Source organism: Heterocephalus glaber, unplaced genomic scaffold, assembly GCF_053883595.1.
Source record: "Heterocephalus glaber isolate CG9 unplaced genomic scaffold, H.glaber_assembly_v1.0 deba00000676, whole genome shotgun sequence".
NCBI classification, from domain to species: Eukaryota; Metazoa; Chordata; class Mammalia; order Rodentia; family Bathyergidae; genus Heterocephalus; species Heterocephalus glaber.
In genome coordinates this window covers 25,959,696-25,977,788 of record NW_028258156.1, presented here as the reverse complement: position 1 = coordinate 25,977,788, position 18,093 = coordinate 25,959,696, and the positions used below count along the sequence as shown (strand labels likewise).

The following is an 18,093-nucleotide window of genomic DNA, read 5'->3' as shown; positions in this document are numbered from 1 at the left end:
ACACGGACACACCGCAGCATGCGGCAGGAAGGTGGTCCCTGGCCCCAGTGAGCGAAGTCCTGGGCATAAAACATTTACCTGTGCCGTGGGAGAAAGAGGGGAGAGCCTCTCTGAGGTGCTTGATCACTCTAAGAATAATGCCTAAAGTTCTCGCAGATAGGCTTTTCTATAAAAGTGTTGTACTTTTCTAAGATTTCACTAACCGAACAGGTCTTAATTTTATAACCAGAAAAACACCAAAAGCTCACCTGGTCCATTAGAAAAACATCACAGGTTAGAGTTTGTTCCTGCTACATTGAGTCAACGCGGAAAGTTTAGGCCAGGAATTTTCTTAGTTTAATTTTTTCCTTCTATTAAGGGGGGGAACTGTAACCTGTGAAAACAGTAGCCTTATATTCATGTTTTAATTTTGTTATTGCGTGTTTGAATGTTTTGGGCTTTATTCCACTTTAAAGAAAGGCCGCGTCAGAGGTCAAGTTACCGCATGGTAGAGGAGTTACAGAGGGCAACAAGGCGTCTCATTAGGCGTGACTGCAAGTGGCTAAGCAACGAGCTCCGCGCCAGAGAGGGCAGGTACCAAACCTAGGCGCCCGGTGGTCCTCAAACGTCCCAGCAAGCGGCAACAGCAGAGTTAGGCGGGGAGGGGAGCGCCTCGGGCCGCTGAGGTCTGGTGACAGGTCCCCGAACGCATGGTCCACAGCTGAGCCACGGAGAGGGGAGCCAGGGCGCAGGGTCTCACCTGAATCTGGAGCACGGCGAGCTCCGCGTCCAGGGCCCTCTTGGCCGGCAGTAATTTCTGAGACACGTGAATCTGTCTTTGCTTCTCCGAAATCTTCAGCTTCAGGAACCGGATCTTTTCTTCCAGGACGTGGATTTCGATTTCCCCATTTAGTTTCAGTTTTTCTTGGATGTCTATTTTTTCATAAAAAATGGACACTTCCTCTTCCCGCTCTATCAGCTGAACGCCACTGCGGTCAAATTGAGGGGAAGAAGCTAAGCGGGTGCTGAGGCCGCTGTTTTATTAGTCACTGTGCCCCCTGCGGTTCAGGCACGAAATAGACATCAGCACAGTGTAACCCGAAGAAAGTAGCTGTGGGCAATGGCTTAACGGAGAAGCTGCACTCTGGCGGGGGACCGGGCAGAGGGGCTATTTAGCGCCTCAGCTCTGAGGCTGCCCCTGCAGTTGGTTGGCTTAGTGTCGCTGCGGTCCCAAAGGTTTTCCTGGAGGGGGAAAGACCGTCCCTCCCAATGCACAAACAAAGTGGTCCCATGGTCTGATTTTCTGCAGACCCCTTTTGGGGTCAGATTTGCCAACCAAGGCCTGGCCAGATGCACATAGGCAGGGGGGTAGGGAATGCGTTTCTGGAATAATCCTGCTTTGTATGAGTTGCCAGACCCATCAGATCCTTTTAAAGCTGACTTGCCGACGCTAATTTCCCCATAATCAGGCAAAAATCAGCCCTTTGTAAACCTGCTGGTGGGTAGGGTTCTGGAGACCCTTCCTTGAAAGGAGATGAAGGGAAGGAAACAAATAATCCTCTAATTCTAGCAGCTCTGGTCTGACCAGGGCCGGGAGCATTAATTGCCCAAATGCTTTGGTTTGTGGCAGGAGCCAATTAGAATTATCCACCACCACCCTGCATCCATCAGCTCTTTGAAAAGGGCTTTTCTTCAAGGACACTAATAGTCTTCTACAGCATCTTCATTATCTAGAGTTCCATTTCTGTTTCTATCTCTGTCTTTCTCCTTCCTCCAAACATGCATGTAGTTGTGCCTGGCTAATCTTAGCTCTGTATCTTGTCCTATTTCTCTGTCAGAGGCTCTTCTCGTGATCAAGTTCTCCTAACAACGGGCAGCTTGATCATCTTTTTGTTCCCTTGGGGTGTAGCACTCCAGTGTTTTACATGGAGTAGCCAACAATCAAAGTATAATTTAAAAAGTCTGATACAGGTATGATTGCTCTATAATCTCCCACTCCAGTTTCTCAGAGCACAAGCAACTTGGGCTGCTAAAACAGCAAACTGATAAATGGCATAACTGCAGTCTAGAAGAAATGCACTATTCTTAAAGGTCTCATTCATTATTGAGAAAATGAACCAGGAGAAAAGCTTGATAAATGTAAGGCCAAGCTTGCCACCAAAACGGATACAAGCTCCGAAGACTTATCTATGTCAATTAGGTGGAAAGAATTTGATTCTCCCAGAGGCATCCTGAATGGCAGCCTGAGAAAGAACTGTGATCTTCAAACGAGCAACTCCCTGAACCCTCCCTTGCCTGTTCCTTTCACAAGGACAGCATCATTTATTTCCAGACAAACCATGCAGCTGCCTCCTCTCCAAAGGCCGATGAAACCCAAAAGCCATGTCCCTTACCTGTCAGGTCGACACCCCCAGGGCCAACATACAGAAATTGGAACCTGCGTCCTCTGTCTGCGTGTCTCGTATTTACCATTCATTTCGCCGCTGGACAGCTTTCTCGTACTTTCTGCGGAGGTGCACCATCTCCTCCTCTACCGCAGTGATCACGTGCGCCAGTCTGTCCAGGTTGCTCAACTGCGCTTCCTTCTTCTCTCTCATTTCCTGAACTTTGGAGACAATTTTGCTTACGTCGCTTCTCATGCTCTCTCTGATGGTAATGTTGTTGGCCTGTTTCAGCAAGCTATTTTGTAGCTTTCTTTTAAAATAATGGGAGAGTAGGTTAGATTACAATGCTCTTTCATTTCTTTAAAGAAACACAAGCAGCTCAAAATAGCTACTGTTTCAGCGTGTCCTTGGAATGAGAATAGTGAGCTCTGGTAATGGAATTTCACTTTCATGTCGAGGTCTCATCCCTCACCATGAGGCCATCTTTGCTGAAGGAAATAGGGCCATAAGGGCCGACAGAAAAAGTCTGTGCTGTGTAGTCAGGAGATCAGGGACCAAGACAGGTGAAAGAGTCCAGCAGATCTTGGGACATGGTAAGTAAGACATTAATAAAACTACCATTTTCCAAGTACACTGCTGAGGGTTATTACAAAGATTAGCTCTTGAATAACCCAAAGCCCTATGAAATAACGACATTTTCTTGGATCAGGAAAGTGAGCCCTGAGAGAGGGAAGGTCGCAGAGCTGGCCAGCAGGAGGGCTGGGATTTGAGAGCGAGCGCTTCTGACCGTTCTGCCATCCTGCTGCCCACAAGTACGTTCGACGCTTTCAAACTACAACCAGCAGTGCTGACTGTTAAACAATTTGGTTCTTTTCCAACTTCAAATGCAGATGGTTAGATTTGTGCCTTTCTAATCGAGCATTAGAGAATCATCAAATCCTCACTGTAAACATAGTTGTATCTAAATTTTTCATTCATAATGTGATGACTCTCAAACAGACATGTAAGCAATCGTGTCCAGATGTTGAGATATTATCTATAAGCAAGGTGTTCGAAAAGAGTTTTTCCAGCTCTCTGAAAGACTTATTTTCTATTTTGTGCTCCCTAGGTCATTTTTGAGTTCAAATAAAATAGAAGGCAAGGCTTTGAAAGGACAATAGGGACAACTTTTACCTTTCTTGAGTAACTGCGCTGCTTCTTAAAATTTCCAGTTCGTTTAGTGACATCTTATGCCTCTCTCTAATTTCATTTACTTTCTGGTGAGCTTTGTGGAGTAGGTTAACAAACTTGTTTCTTTCATTTCGAATTGCATCATACAGTTTAGCAAATTCTTTGAGCCTGGGAAAACACAAAGTGTTCTGTGAAACTCGCAAACTGAAAATCAGCTTTCTCCTACCTAAACAGAAGAATCATTATGTAATTCTTTTACCTCCGATGAATTTCACGTCTTTTCTTCTTGTGTACCCTGATTTCAAGATCCTTCGCTTTGATTTCCTTAACAAGGTTGTTATATTTTTGCTGAAATGTGAGAAATAGTAACAACATATGAATACACCCAGCTGAACCCCACATCAGACCCTTCTACATGAAGGCACAGTCGCCTGGCAACGGTTGGCTTCTCATCAGGGCAAGGGCCACAGGGCAGATCTGAAAATGGCCAGACCTGCTGAACTGATCCATGTTGGGAGTTCCTTGAGGAAGAGAGAAGAGAAAAAGAAACAAGCGTGCATGGGTTGGGTTTGAGGAAGAGTTTGGTAGAGTTTGAGAGAACAGTAGCTGTGGGCCACACAGCTTGACTGGGTGAGCATGTGGGACAGACGGCAGGAGAGGTTTATGGGAAGTTTCCATGAATGCTGCAGACGAAACCTTTTGTGGCATTTTGTGAGAGATGCAAGCAGAGATTTTAAAATACTTCTCCATTCTTTTGTTTGAGGGGTATTTTCCTACACAATGTAGCAGCATTCCAGACCAACTCTAAGACTATATATGAATATTTCAAAAAGAAAGGAATTATACCTCTAAAATCTTAAAAAGTTAGCAAGTGCTAAATACACTGGAGATGTTCTTCAAATTTAAAGACAGCTGAGCCCTGCGTCTAGGGTAGGATAAAGAACATATTTGAATACGAGACATTTCTGGTAGGAACCAGAGGGAACAAGGTCTGTCAGTTCTTGCATGGACGGTGAGCAAAACTGAGCTGGCATGAGTCATTTGAAAGAAACAAGCTGTCAGAAATAAGACTGGTGTACAGCAATTTTATTTTATATTACTCTCCATGAGAGTGGGGATCCAGAAGCTGACATTTAGGTAACTATGTATGAAGAATAAAATATAGGTATGCAATGTAGTGCCATCTACTCTGTCTTAGGGTGATAGCAACATCTTTTTCTCCCTCTCTCTTTTTTAAGGGATGTAGAAAGAAATGTGGTCTGAAAGGAAAATAATGAGGTTTAATGCCTTCTTATAGAAATTATAGCAAACTGCAACTAATGTTTAACAGGGTTATCCCAATGCCTCAAATACTGAAGGGATAAACATTTTCCTTTATCAATTTCCATATCTCAAAAGAAGAATTGCCTTATGCCCTTATGCTTTAATATAAATGACCTTGTTTCATACTAGGTTTGATATACATAGATGAGTCATGCACAGAGAACAGATGTATCAGTTTTGGAGGTTAAATAGAGCTTGTCTAAGTCATAAACACATCAGTTTTCCTATCACAATGAAGTACACCTCTAGCACTCCTAAAATTTCTAAAGAGAGGGAGAGTTTTAACTCTGAAAAACTCCTGAGAGTGGACTCCTCCTAGTCGCAGGTGGTTTTGAGAACACAGCTCCAGGCTAGCCCTGTCCCAGACACTGACTTTGTAGGGGGGCCGGGTCTCTGCTCCTCCTGCCCCAGGCCATCCTCTCTCTCTCCAACTGCCTCTCTTTGCCATTCCTTCCTGGCCACTCTCTTTCCTTCAGAAATACCTGACACCCAAAGTTAAAGGAGGAAAGGTTTATTTTGGCTCACAGTTTGTAGAGGCTTCAGTCCATATTCAGTTGGTTCCAAGGCAGGGTGGCATGGGAGAGGGGCATCTCAGAGGAGAAACAGTCCACAGCAGAGCACCCAAGAAGTAGCAAGCAGCAAAAACAGCAGCAGTGAGCCTTCCTTTCCCTTTTATTCCATCCAGGCTACAAGCCTTTTGGTCGGTGCTACCCATACCCAGAGTGGGGCATGCCATACCCACACTCATAACTATGATAAACCAATTAGTAGACTAATCCAGTACCATATACCTTTAATCCTTGTATCACACCCTTAATCCATATTTACACACCATAGGTGCAGTAATTTCTGAAAAACCCCGTCTATGACTGAATGAGACTTTGGGGGAACATCTAGATATAAGCTATAATACTATTTCTCTCTCTCTCTCTCTCTCTCTCTCGATTGCTGACTAATGCTAATTGAATTATGGGATTATTGTTTTCAGTGCATAATTGGGACTCATTTAGGGAAAATTTATAGGATATGAAGGAAGGATATGAATAGGAATCACTAGGATATGAAGGAAGCATACTATTGTCGTTGTTTTCTAATAAACATTTCATGAAAATGAGGCTTCCCTGACCTTTTGTAGTAATTAACCATGATTACAAAGTTGCAGTTACCTTAGCTCTCAAGAAATCCTTGGACTTTTGCTCCTTTTCATCATTTTTGACTTTTATCACATGGACAAGGTTGAATACCAAATTTCGCAAGGTTTCTTGTTCCTTTATAAGCTTGTTTTCTTCTGCAAGTTGTTGTTCTACTAACTTCGACTCAGTTTCTGATAGAACTTTCTTTTGAAAAGCACAACAGAATTATAATTTGTTTGTTTGAAGGAACACAAAAGTCTAGTACCTTGGAGTTTTAATTTCCTGTTTAGATTTGGTAAAACATAAAACAAAGTAACTCCACTATTTTAGTCCATTTCCCCTATATTTTATAAAAGAATATGCAAAACAGCAGATTAACATGATAGAATCTTTTCTTAGACTATTTTCAAGTTACTGTAAGAAGAAACATAAAAGCATGTTTTAAAATACTTAAGCAGTAGCTTGAATAAGGAAATATTGAGTTTCTAAATTAGACACTGGTAAAATAAAACCCTGGTGTTTACTTTTAATGTGATCAATAGCCCTTTTATTTCAACATCTCATTGGCTTATATAAATTTTGCCAGTTCAGAGGTATCTTTTTTTCTCAAATTTAATGTAGAGTTGGAGTGAGTTTTAATTTGAGGAAAGGCTGGGGATGTGGGTCAGTAGTGAGCGCTTGCCTGGCGTATGGGTGGCCCTGGACTCCACCCCCAGCACTGCAAAAAGAAAAAAAATAAGGAAATAAGTAAGTTCACGTGAGGCGGGAGGGTTCTCTAATGACTGTCTTTATTGGTGAGGCCATTGGAGCAGTTGACTTTTTTTTTTTTGTTACCGGGGATTGAACTCGGGACCTTGTGCTTGTGAGGCAGGCACTGGAACCACTGAGCTAAATCCCCAGCCCACTGGAGCAGTTGAAAGCACAATGACTCTGTACTGCCGTTCTGAGATAAAGGCCTATGTAAGAGCTGGTGCTAACCTGCTGGGCCAAATTCCTCTTGGCGACTTCAACTTCCTTGTGGAGCTCTCTCCTTCTTTCAGATAACACAGAATTATCTTTAGGGATTGCGTCCTTCTGGAAATCAAAGCATAAAGCAGACTGTGTGGCCAACCCGTCACACACTTCTTGAAAAAGGTGGGTAAATTGTGACTCTCAAGCTTAGAGGACCTACCTCTGATGCTGAATATTCTATATAAAGCCAGCAAACTAAATTATGAAGACCTGCCACACATCTACAGTTCACCAGCTATAAATATTTCATCATTCATTTAGAAATGTATCTTACCAATAAGAGCTAACATTTTCTGAGCATTAATTAAATGCCCTGCAAGTTCTAAGAGTCTATATGCATGATCTTATTTAATGCTCACAATAACCCCATAATGTCGGGAATACTGCTATCTGCAATTGTGCAGATAAGAGGAATGAGGCTAGAACACAGGTAAGCACCCTGCCCTGACTGTGTGGGATAACCTGGCAGTTCAGAGCCCCTGATCATGATCCGACACTGCTTTACACTGCCCCTCTTGGTCCTGCCTCAGCACCCTGGAAACATGCATTTATGAGGACTGTTCAAGTGACAGTTGTTATACTGATTAAATGTGAGTTCATCTATGAGTCCCAAAGCTTACAGAAAAAAACTGAAGCTACTTACTAGGAAAAGTGGGAATAGTTTGCTACTTATATGGAATAGTTTGATGGGTAGCTCTGAAGTTCTTACATGAAAGAAAAGCCTCTTAATTTTTTATTGGCACCTAAATTCTCATCACTGCATTTCTGTTGTATTGGTTTGCACTTTTGGCCTGTGTTAAATTACTTGGGAAAAGGAAGACATCTCAATCTATCAGTCTGTGTTATCTGTTAGGAATGATCTTGACCGGTTCCTCACGAGTGAGAGCGAGCCCATGGCAGCTGATGAGAAGGGTGCCATCCGAGGATACAGGGAGGGACGCCTTGGGGTTTCTACAAAAAGGACACGATGCCGTCTGCTGTGGGTCATTTCCTACTGCGACAGCACACACTTCCAGACACCAAAGCCAAACCCTGGCGAAAACTTGTCTCAAGAAGGGAGTATCATGCTGGATCGTGATTGAAAGGTCACCAGCAGGGTCTCCATGAGAGTCAAGCTGCTATTTTAAAGTAGTTGAACGTGTCTTTGGATATCCCGTCATCCATGAGCCTGTGTGACTGCAGAACCCTGCTCTGTACCCTTGGGGGCCCAGCAATATCTTGCTTCCCATGGCCTCCCCTGGACAGCTAGCTGTCGAGAAGCACACACTAGCTTAAGAGGATCAGATGTGGTCTTGTGAAACCCACAGAAAAATACACAGAATCTCCTGGTTTTAAGGAACAGGTAATCATTACAGCAGGTTGGAGAAGGGTAGAGCTCAACATAGACTTGAGTCACCAGAGAAGAGTTCACAGAAGAGGGTGGACGACAGTGAGGAAGAGCTGGATTTCTCTTCCTGGAAAGTGGAGTGAAGCCTCCGGGACAGAGCAAGTCCAGCAAGCATCGTGGGTCCTGTGGGATTCTCAGGGTGGATGGTCCTCAGGACCTACTCCCAGGGTAGGCAAGTCGGTACCTGAATGCCACCTGGGACCAGGACAGCTTAAAATGCTTTGCAGAAAATCTGATGAATTTCAGCACACTCACTTTCTAAGCACACTCACCAGCTACTATGCCAACTAAAGGCCCCCAGTAGATTTTCCTGGTTTGAGGTCTTGAACATTTTGGTTTTTTGCATTGTTGAAGTACAAACCATACTGCAATGAATCGTATTCATTTTTGCATTCTGGCTAGCACTTTCCTGACACTTGTTTTTAATTCTCTATAAAGCCCAGCCCTCTACTTTCAGCAGGGATTACATATGCTTGGTTTGTGGAAAAGGTAACAAGGTAAGGCATTGGCAGCAGAGCCTGCTGGTCACCTTCCACTTTGACCTTACAGCAGAGCTTCATTGTTCAAAGTTGCAAAGTATCCAGGAGTCCTCAGACTCCCGTAGGGCTGTGGGTGCCAGATGGGCCAGGACAAGCTCATGAAATGGAAGTGGAAGACAGCTAGGTAGGACTCCTGGGACTGTTTTCCTGTGAAAAAGACAGAGCCAGCCAAGTCAGCTACCAGCTGCCCTTTGTTCTCTGGCCCACCCCTTCTTGGCCATTTTGGGACCATGGAGAAGATATACACATGCTAAGCACAACAAAAAAGAAAGCTAAGAGAATTTTATTATGTGAATAAAATGACCCCCTACTTAGTAAATCCATTGTAATTTTCTGTTAACTGATGAGGCCAAGGCACACATGAAACTGGTATATCTTTTGAAAAAATATCTTCCTAAAGTAATCTGGAAAATACACTGGGGTTCAACTGAAGTCTCCAGTAATGTGGAAGGAAAAACATCTTTCAACTATTAAAAATCCTATTATTTGGTCTGAGTTGATGTGAGATGTTTATCATTAGTTGTGAGATATATCTGCAGGGTTGGTAAGCTTATTTTGTAGTTCTTTGGTTTGGTCATTATAGCATAGCCTTTCACACTTTAAACAAATACGTTTACTGTAACCAAATGAACTAGGGAAATCAATGATTTTCTGCTCCTCACCTCTACTGCCAATGCTACATTGTAGGAGTAACCATGAATATTTTGGTGTCTATTATTCCAGATATTTTCAGCACAGAAATGATCATCTGTAATGTTGTAAGAGTTAAGAAATCAGGCATTATTCTGTTGCTGTAAAACATCCCCTTTATTTGATATCAGGGAGCCTTAGTGGAAAGTATAACACTTTGATATTTTTCTAACTATTCCAAACATTCATGAGACTTGTGTCTTGAGTTTCAGGAGAGTTTCTGAACAGTCAAATGCCATAGGAGAATCAAACAACTGTCTCTACAGGAGACAGATTCTGAACCATCCCTGGAGTGCTGTGTGCTCACTTTTCATCTCTTTCCTCCTTGGATTGTGTGCAAGTCTGAGATGCCCAGTGGGAGCGACTGGCCTAGCCTACTCCTGTTTTAAATATGTCTGGCTCTGGGCAGTGACCAGCTAATTATAAGTCAAAGGTCAACATGGAGGGTGAGAAGCTCACACATTTTTCTTGAAATCATTGAAGGTAGAGGATTTCAGTACACTTTAGTTTCTTCTAGTTTTATATTCTGTGGATGCTATTTTGTGAGCTTAATAGCTAGGAGTCTCCTCATATAAATAGCTAAAATTTGCTTATAAATTGCTAAAAATCTGAAGAACTTGTGAGCATTCCACTGCAGACTTCTCTTTAGTAAAGGGCTTGTTAAGGTTTAGATCAAGAATGACCCCAAAGGTCACCTTTTGGTAGGCGGTTGAATCATAAATGCTGTGCTCATTAGTGGATTCATCCATGGATGAATCAGAGCTGCGTGTGCTGTTGGAGGTGGGGTCTAATGGGGAGAGCGGGCTCACTGGGGCTGGAAGCTGGAGAGGTCTCTCATGTTCCCTGGCTCCTCCTTCTCTCTTGGCTTCCTGGCCACCATGATGCGAGCAGCCTTCCTCCACTACGCCCTTAGCTGTGCTGCTCTGCCTGGGAGCCCAAATAATTCTCTCTTCCTTTAAGGCATGGGTGTTGGGAATTTTGTCCCACAGATGAGAGACTAAGATAGGACCACTCCTTATATATTTTGTGTCTAGCCAGATTCATCCTTAGTGGCAAACCTCATCACCAGAAACAGCCCCCTGTTAGCTTTGTAGTCTTTCTCCTTAAATACAAGTGTAAGCAGATAACCAAGAATTATGATATATTGAAGCAAAGTTTTTAATAAAAGATAAAAACAAAGCAAATACATACACAACCTAGGAAAAAGTAGTTTGAAGAAAATAAAATCTATGCAAGAAGCAGAAGAAACTGTTACTAGGATCTTTAGTGAGGTAAGAGAAGATACAAAATACAAATAAAGATTCCATAAAGCAGAAACAGAACAAAAAGAGCTCATGGAAATATAAAATATAAGAGCAGGATGAAAGAGCAGAAGGATTGGAAAGAAAAGTTGAAGAAATCTTCCTGATAACAAGTGAAAAAAGACAAAAAAGAATGGAAATAAAAGGAAAACTACAAGGAGATTAGAGAGCTCTTTTAGAAGGTCCAAAATCTTCATGAAAGAACACCTAGGAAGACAGAATAGAGAAAATGGAGTGGGCAAAATCAGACAGACTCTCAGAGCTGAAAGACATGTTTCCATACTCCAAGAACCCACGGAGGGCCCAGCACAAAATATAAGTAAAGAATATGATATTTCCAGCACACATGGGAATATCATTGTGAGATATAAAAATCCTGGAGACATGTGAAAGTTCCTACAAGCTTCCAGCACAGAAAAGAAAGCTTTCAAATAAAGGATCAAAAACCAGAATGACACCAAATTTTCTCAATGGTGACTTCAGAAGCTATAAGAGGATTGGCCAATGCCTTCGTTCTGATGGAAAGCTATGTCCAAGCTAAGGTTACATAGCCAATAAGATTATTATCTGTACTGTTAACTTATTTATAAGTAAAGAATATGATATTTCCAGCACACATGGGAATATCATTGTGAGATATAAAAATCCTGGAGACATGTGAAAGTTCCTACAAGCTTCCAGCACAGAAAAGAAAGCTTTCAAATAAAGGATCAAAAACCAGAATGACACCAAATTTTCTCAATGGTGACTTCAGAAGCTATAAGAGGATTGGCCAATGCCTTCGTTCTGATGGAAAGCTATGTCCAAGCTAAGGTTACATAGCCAATAAGATTATTATCTGTACTGTTAACTTATTAAATATGTAACATTTTCTGTCATGTGTTATCTGACAGGCAAGGTCTTAAAAATTACTTTCCACTCTCATTTTCTCAGGAAGCTACTGGAAGCCATGTTCTCCTCAGGAAAAGGAAGTGAGCCGAGACAGAAACAGAAGAGAGCACAGAATAAAGGCTCCGACCCGGAAAGCAGTAAAGGGAACACCAAGATGGTGGAGTGAGGCTCCCACGATGAAAGCAGGTCAGTGAGCACACAGAGAAGATAGTCTCAGTTTTTTGGTACTGAGGATTGAACTCGGGACCTTTCGCTGGCGAGGCAGGCGGTGGAACCACTGAGCTAAATCCCTGGCCCGATAGTCTCATTTTTAACAGGTCAGAGGCCTGAAAGAAAAGCAGGTCTGCTCTCCTTGAGCCCACCTGGCACAGCTGGGCTGTGGTGGAATCGAATATAAAGGATGCCACAGAACACCAACTCGAGACTCTATTTTATGATTCTGATGGAGCAAGACAAAAACAAGACCACTCCACAATTGTATTTGAATACAGACAAAAACATGAGCATTGGCCAGGCCATGAAATGCCACGCATCCCCCACTTGTGTATAACCTTCTTGATCAATTACAGCTTTCCTCTAGCCAGCCCTTTCTCTTTCCAGCTAAGACTTATTAAGACATTCTACCACAGAACTACTCTCATTTCCTGACAACATCCAAATTCAGGGCACAGTTCCATTTCCTTGAGCCATCCTTCAAATCATAGAGCATGAGCCCGGATGCCCCGAGTCCTTTCTGGTACCCCCTAAGGAGACTTCCTGCAATTCCTGAATGTATGTTCTCCCTTGTTGCCATGTATAATAAGCTCAACTCCTTTAGCCGCAAGTGTGTGCCCACTGGGGAGAGGTTGGGACAAGGCTCAGCAGTGACTTCTTCAAGGAGATTAAGTGAATATGGTATCAAATGTGTTTTAACAAAGCGAGAGAAAATTTAGGCAACAGAGAACGGTTTGGGGTTGAAATAATAAGTATACAGAAAAATATGCAAATGAAAAAATAGGATGCTTATAAATTCTTGGAAACAATGTTTTGTAAGGAAGGGCAATTATGCAATATTATATGATTCTAATGTGCCTAATCTTTATATATTTACAACAACGTAAACCTCTCAAATTCTTAACCAAAATTATGACCTGAGGATACTGGGTGTATGGAGGGACAAGAGACATGTATATGGTGAACAGGGGTCTAAAAGAGGCCCAAATCCTCATCTTTTAGAGTGAAAAGTATAAAGATCAGTTCTAAAACCAAAGGCTCAAGTAAAAGCATTATAAGCATGTTGTGCAGGGTATGAAGAGATTCAGAAATAAAAAGCTGAAGGAGCAGCACTTGAAGAGGAAGAGGACTTGATTAGAAATACCAAATGGAGAAAAAAAATCTCTCTTTTCACTCCCAAGGCAACATTCCTAATCGGCACCGAGCTCGGAATCTTTGCCATGTGGTTACTGTAGGAGCCACCGTCAGGGGAGTGGAGCTGTTATGTGGTGTGAAGCCGAGGAGAACGTAGAATATTTATGACTCCTCTCAGTTCTTTCATTCTGTGACTATGTGAAATAAGGATCCGTTGACTGTCTTAGCGGGTGGGTGACACATGGATATGCCACTAAGCGTATTAATTGGGTAGCAAAATGGAGATGGGTTAGACATGGAAGGAGCAGGACCTGACCAGAACTGGCGGGCAGTACCAGTCACTCAGGGAGTGACGGTGGGCGTGAGCGGCAAAGCAGAGGCTCATCAACAGGGCTGACTGCACAGCCTTCTCCACAGGAATGAAGGAGCTGTCTTCGTAATCTTAACCTAGTGACAGAATTTTCTTTAGCCTTTCAAGGAGTTCATCTGTATAAAGGAGGAAGGCAGGCAGTATTTACTGAGTACCTTCATAGTGCCATGCACTTTCACACTTGTAATCACTTTTGTTCCCTGGGATAATCCTGGTGCAAAGGTTTGGAAAACAGCTAACAGTAAAGAGGTTCAATGGATCCAGGAATTAGACCTGAGTCTGACTCAAAGCTGAAGGTCCCCTCAATAAAGGTGCAACTGCCTGGAGCACTGGAAGTGAGTCATGAAGAGACAAAAATGCAGAACTACACAAATCAGAGCAAAGAGAGATGGGATCTCTGGAAAACTACAAGTAAAGAAAAATCTTAATAGAAGAAACACTATATTTACTCAAGAGGGCACTGTTGCTGTGGTTGCAATCTTGGACAGGCTCTTCTGTTTAAAAGAGACTCAAAACCTTAAAATATGATGGGGAAGGCCAGAATAAAAATTCTGGGGTCACTGTCTTAAAATGTAGACAGTAGTTTATTTCTCTTCAGTGCTACTGGGATTCCAGCTGGATCTGACTTAACTGATAAAGACAGTTGGTCCTGACCTATAGTGGACCCTCTGTCTACTTCCAGGACTGATGACCTAAGTACTTCCCTGGCCAGGCTGGGGCCTCATCTAGACAAGGCAGTTCTCTAGTCTTGAGCTAAAAAGGAGACTGAAAGACATAGGAATATGAACTCTATCTTGGATGCATTTGAAAATTGTCTTTTCACTTATGTTTCTTCTTTCTCTGTTGATAGCAAAACCCCCCAGCTTTCTAAAATACTTTTACTTCCAAAGACAGCACTGAGTGTCAAAATCAGATAGTGGTTTCTGGCACCCACCTCTAACAGAAGCCTCTGGTGCAGGGCTTGAGTCTGTGTGAGTGAGTCCCACGACACTTTCAAGAGCAGCTCCATCTTTTTTAAATTTCGAAAATCTCGCTCCTTCTCTCTCTGCTTGTGAGAGAGTTCATCATGGTAGTTCTGCTTGTCGATGAGACTGTTTTGTAAACTGAGGTCCAAGACCCCTCTGTCAGGTACAGGGAGACAATGAGTGACACGTCATCAGGTGTCCCTGTGTTTTTCACCGCTTGTCAAGATGCATACTGACCACATGAACTCTACTTGGGTCCAGTCATAATCTTAAATGATGCCCAAAGCAATCAGGTTCGTAAGATGGTATCATTTAGAGCTGTATTCTTATAAAATCTTCAAGGGTAATAACAAATTGGCAGAGACAGACCCTCCGGTTTCTCTAAAATTTACTTGAAAGTAGAAAGTAGGGATGGGGTAGAGGTGTAGCTCAGTGGTAGAGCACTTGCCTAGCATAGGTTCCATCCCCAGAACTGGAACGACAACAAAAGTAGGAAATAAAATCCCCCTGGGGAATCATGTGTGCGTGCGTGTGTGTGTGTGTGTGTGTGTGTGTGTGTGTGAATTGCCCCCATTGGGAAAAATTCACAATTACATCCGAAATACCATTCATTTGTTGGCAAAATCCCTGAACTACATGGCACACTCCAGTGATTTAATTTCCCAGAGGTATATTTCAGAAACTTGTAACACACAATGGATTTTGTCCTCAAAATTTGGCCACAGAGAAGTGAGGGAACTTGTGAGTAAAGGATGGACAAAGTACTTCAAAATGTTTTATTTGATAATGCATTTTTTTTTTTTTTTTGGTAGCGGGGATCAAACTCGGGTCCTTCTGCTTGCGTAGCAGGCGGCGAAACCACTGAGCTAAATCCCCAGCCCTGATAATATATTTTTAATCAATGGAAAAATTGAATCAAAATTTTGCAAAATTATATTGAATTGAATCAACATAAGACAATGTGCGATTATATTTTGCATCCTCCAATATACCTCAGAGACAACTTCAGATGACAGAACTCACGGAAGCACAACAAACCTTTCAGTTAGCGACGACGCCTCATTCTCCCGGGTTAGTTCCAAAAGCTTGACCAGTTGGTTACACTCCCGCTCTCTCACTTCAAGTAAGGCTCGTTTGCCTTCAACTTCCTTCATTACGTCCTCCTTCTCTTCCACCAGAGTGCTAACTTTGCTTTTGACTTTCTTTAGGGAGTTGTTTAGCTCTTTGACTTCATATTCCAAGACAATTTTTTTCCTTTCCATTTCTCTGTAGGACACACACACACACACACACAGACACACAAGGGGGGGGGTTATTTTGTGTATGTGCTTGAAACCGGGCACAGAGCTAGTCATAGATTCAGTGGTCTCGGGTCCACGAAGGGCCCAGGTGAGTCGGGGTAAAAGGTACCTTCCCCGAGTGCCAGTCTCTCTATCCCTCTGCAGTTCTCAAGAACTCCTGACTCTGATTCTACCCTCCTTCTGACCAGCTTCCTGGAAATGACCTGGATTCCTCAATTTTGGTCCTGGCAAACTTGGTTTTTGCTTCATTTTACCCCTCTTCTTTTAAGATCAGTCACCAGAGCAATTATTTCTCCAGAATATTTGTATCTTTGGTTATCTTTATCATTTTTGGTTCCTGAAACTGAGCATTTCTTTGGTGATCTTTGTATCCAAATCTGCTCTGGATGTCTGAGGGCGTTGTACACATGGACGGGCAGCAAAGTGGGTACTGTCATGTGAGCCACTGGCAGGCTAACATACTTCTGAACCATGATGTTCTAACCAGGTTGAATAATTTATCCCTACTGCTGTTAAAGTTAATTGGACTTCTCTAGAAAGATATGATTTATAAGATGGAAACAGAATCCTGACCCATAATTAAGACATTTATAAGAGTTATGAATCATAGTAATTTGCTGCACTATCTTTTAAAGAATTAGGAATATGAAACCTAGACAGGGCAAAAAGAAAATTGTAACATGAGTCTGAAGTGTCCAGTGCCATATGTTACTCAGGGAAGGGTGGCTGGGGTGATTCAATATAAAAATATTAAACCATACACTTTCTTGCGTGTTATTTTTTCTATCTCCTTTCCAATCTGTATAGGAATGGTTTGATGCTGAACCACTTCATCCTGGAAAGGAAATGCAATCACATTATATAGTCTTGGACCAGAGGAATTAAGACAAGCAAATCAAATGGGAAAGAGAAAGGAACTACAGTAGGCAGCATCCTTAGAATCTGCCCTTTGTGCCTTAATTATAAGACCTTATAAGAGACTTATGTTTGACTGAGTCTGACCCACATTTTGGGTCCTCTCTTCAGATTCCCCTGGGAGGGACCTTCTCTCCCCTCTGCTACCAGGGTTGACTGCTAGCACCTCTTGCTCTTCAAGGAAGCAGTGTGTTTGTGACTTTCCTTTAAATATCAAAAGATCTTTGGTGAAGTGTGGAGAAGCCTGTTCCCCAGGGCCAGGGCTTTAAAATGGAACAATACTATGTATCAAATAGTCTTTTGTGAATTCCCTGAGTTCAGGTTCAGTTTCATAGGCTCCAGGACAAGGCACTTATCAGTTTGGGTGACAATATTTCTTTTTAACAACCCTAAGTAGTTGTTAACCTTGGTGCCATTTGTATTTTTATAAACCTGTTGGCACTCTGTGTAAATGTTCAAGTTATGTAGCATACCTTCAGGACAACCTGATGTTCCAACACTTCTTCTAGTTCCTTCTGCTCCTTTACTAATTGCTTTTGCTTTGATGCCAAATCTTCCTGTAAATTTTTAATTTCTAGTTTCTTCTGTATTATTTCCTTACGTAATTCTTCAGTGCTTTCTCTCAGCATTTTCATCTTATTCTCCATCTCCTTTAAAAGTTGTGAAAATTATACAGTTGAACAGTCTGAACAAATATTTTCCTACCTAAAAACTAAATTACAAATGATCTTACCATTTTGAGTAATTTTGTTTTGAGGCTCATGTTTTCTCACAAAGTTAAATGCAGTTTATGATCTCTGACACCTTCAATCAAAGCATGACAGTTGTACTGCATGTTTAATTAAACATTTCATGTTAGATTTGAATTATTTTTTTGAACTAGTGTTTCATATTTTAAATATTTCCTGAGTTAAATTTTTATTTCATAACAAAAAGTATTAATGCAAATGTCGATTCTGTTTTCTACTAGGCTTGTGGTTTGACAACATCAGAAGCAAATAATCTTTGACTACCTAGATTATGGTTAGCTTGAGTCACAGATAGAAACTAAAGATAGAGGAGTTCATATTTAGGGCATGCAACACCTTCTCTCCTTAACCACAGCCCTACTTTCTTATCAATGTTGCTTCTCAAGGTTCTGCATATTCTTGCCAAATGCCCTGGCCCCCGGGCTCCTAGTAGACCCTGCTTCTGTGCCTTAGACCCAGAGACTGGGGTTATGGGAGAAAAGCCTCCTACTCAGAAAGCCCGCAGAGTGCTAGCAACGAAGGGTCTGGGTCTGTTTAGCTGCCCTGGGCTCTCTGCATAGCCCCTCTCCTTCCACTGCTGCGGGGAGAGAGTAACGTTAGTCACCTACAGTCCCGAGCTAAAATTCAAAATGCCTTTT

The 18,093-nt window shown here is 42.2% G+C and overlaps 1 protein-coding gene across 7 annotated transcripts in view; it reads right to left on the bottom strand.

The window, feature by feature from the left end:
• Ccdc146 (coiled-coil domain containing 146) overlaps nucleotides 1-18,093 on the bottom strand; it is a 136,777-nt gene that overhangs the window by 10,418 nt on the left and 108,266 nt on the right. For 6 of the 7 annotated variants that reach the window (XM_087206534.1, XM_004839732.4, XM_087206535.1 and 3 more), the window contains 10 exons: nucleotides 17,180-17,356; nucleotides 16,553-16,626; nucleotides 15,529-15,756; nucleotides 14,460-14,646; nucleotides 6,968-7,063; nucleotides 6,023-6,193; nucleotides 3,793-3,881; nucleotides 3,537-3,701; nucleotides 2,449-2,673; nucleotides 740-968 (listed from right to left, as the gene is read on the bottom strand). In XM_087206534.1, coding sequence (XP_087062660.1) covers nucleotides 740-968; nucleotides 2,449-2,673; nucleotides 3,537-3,701; nucleotides 3,793-3,881; nucleotides 6,023-6,193; nucleotides 6,968-7,063; nucleotides 14,460-14,646; nucleotides 15,529-15,756; nucleotides 16,553-16,626; nucleotides 17,180-17,356 — 1,641 coding nt within the window. The remainder of the gene's footprint in view (nucleotides 1-739; nucleotides 969-2,448; nucleotides 2,674-3,536; nucleotides 3,702-3,792; nucleotides 3,882-6,022; nucleotides 6,194-6,967; nucleotides 7,064-14,459; nucleotides 14,647-15,528; nucleotides 15,757-16,552; nucleotides 16,627-17,179; nucleotides 17,357-18,093) is intronic. The other variant, XM_021253955.2, reaches the window with a different exon arrangement.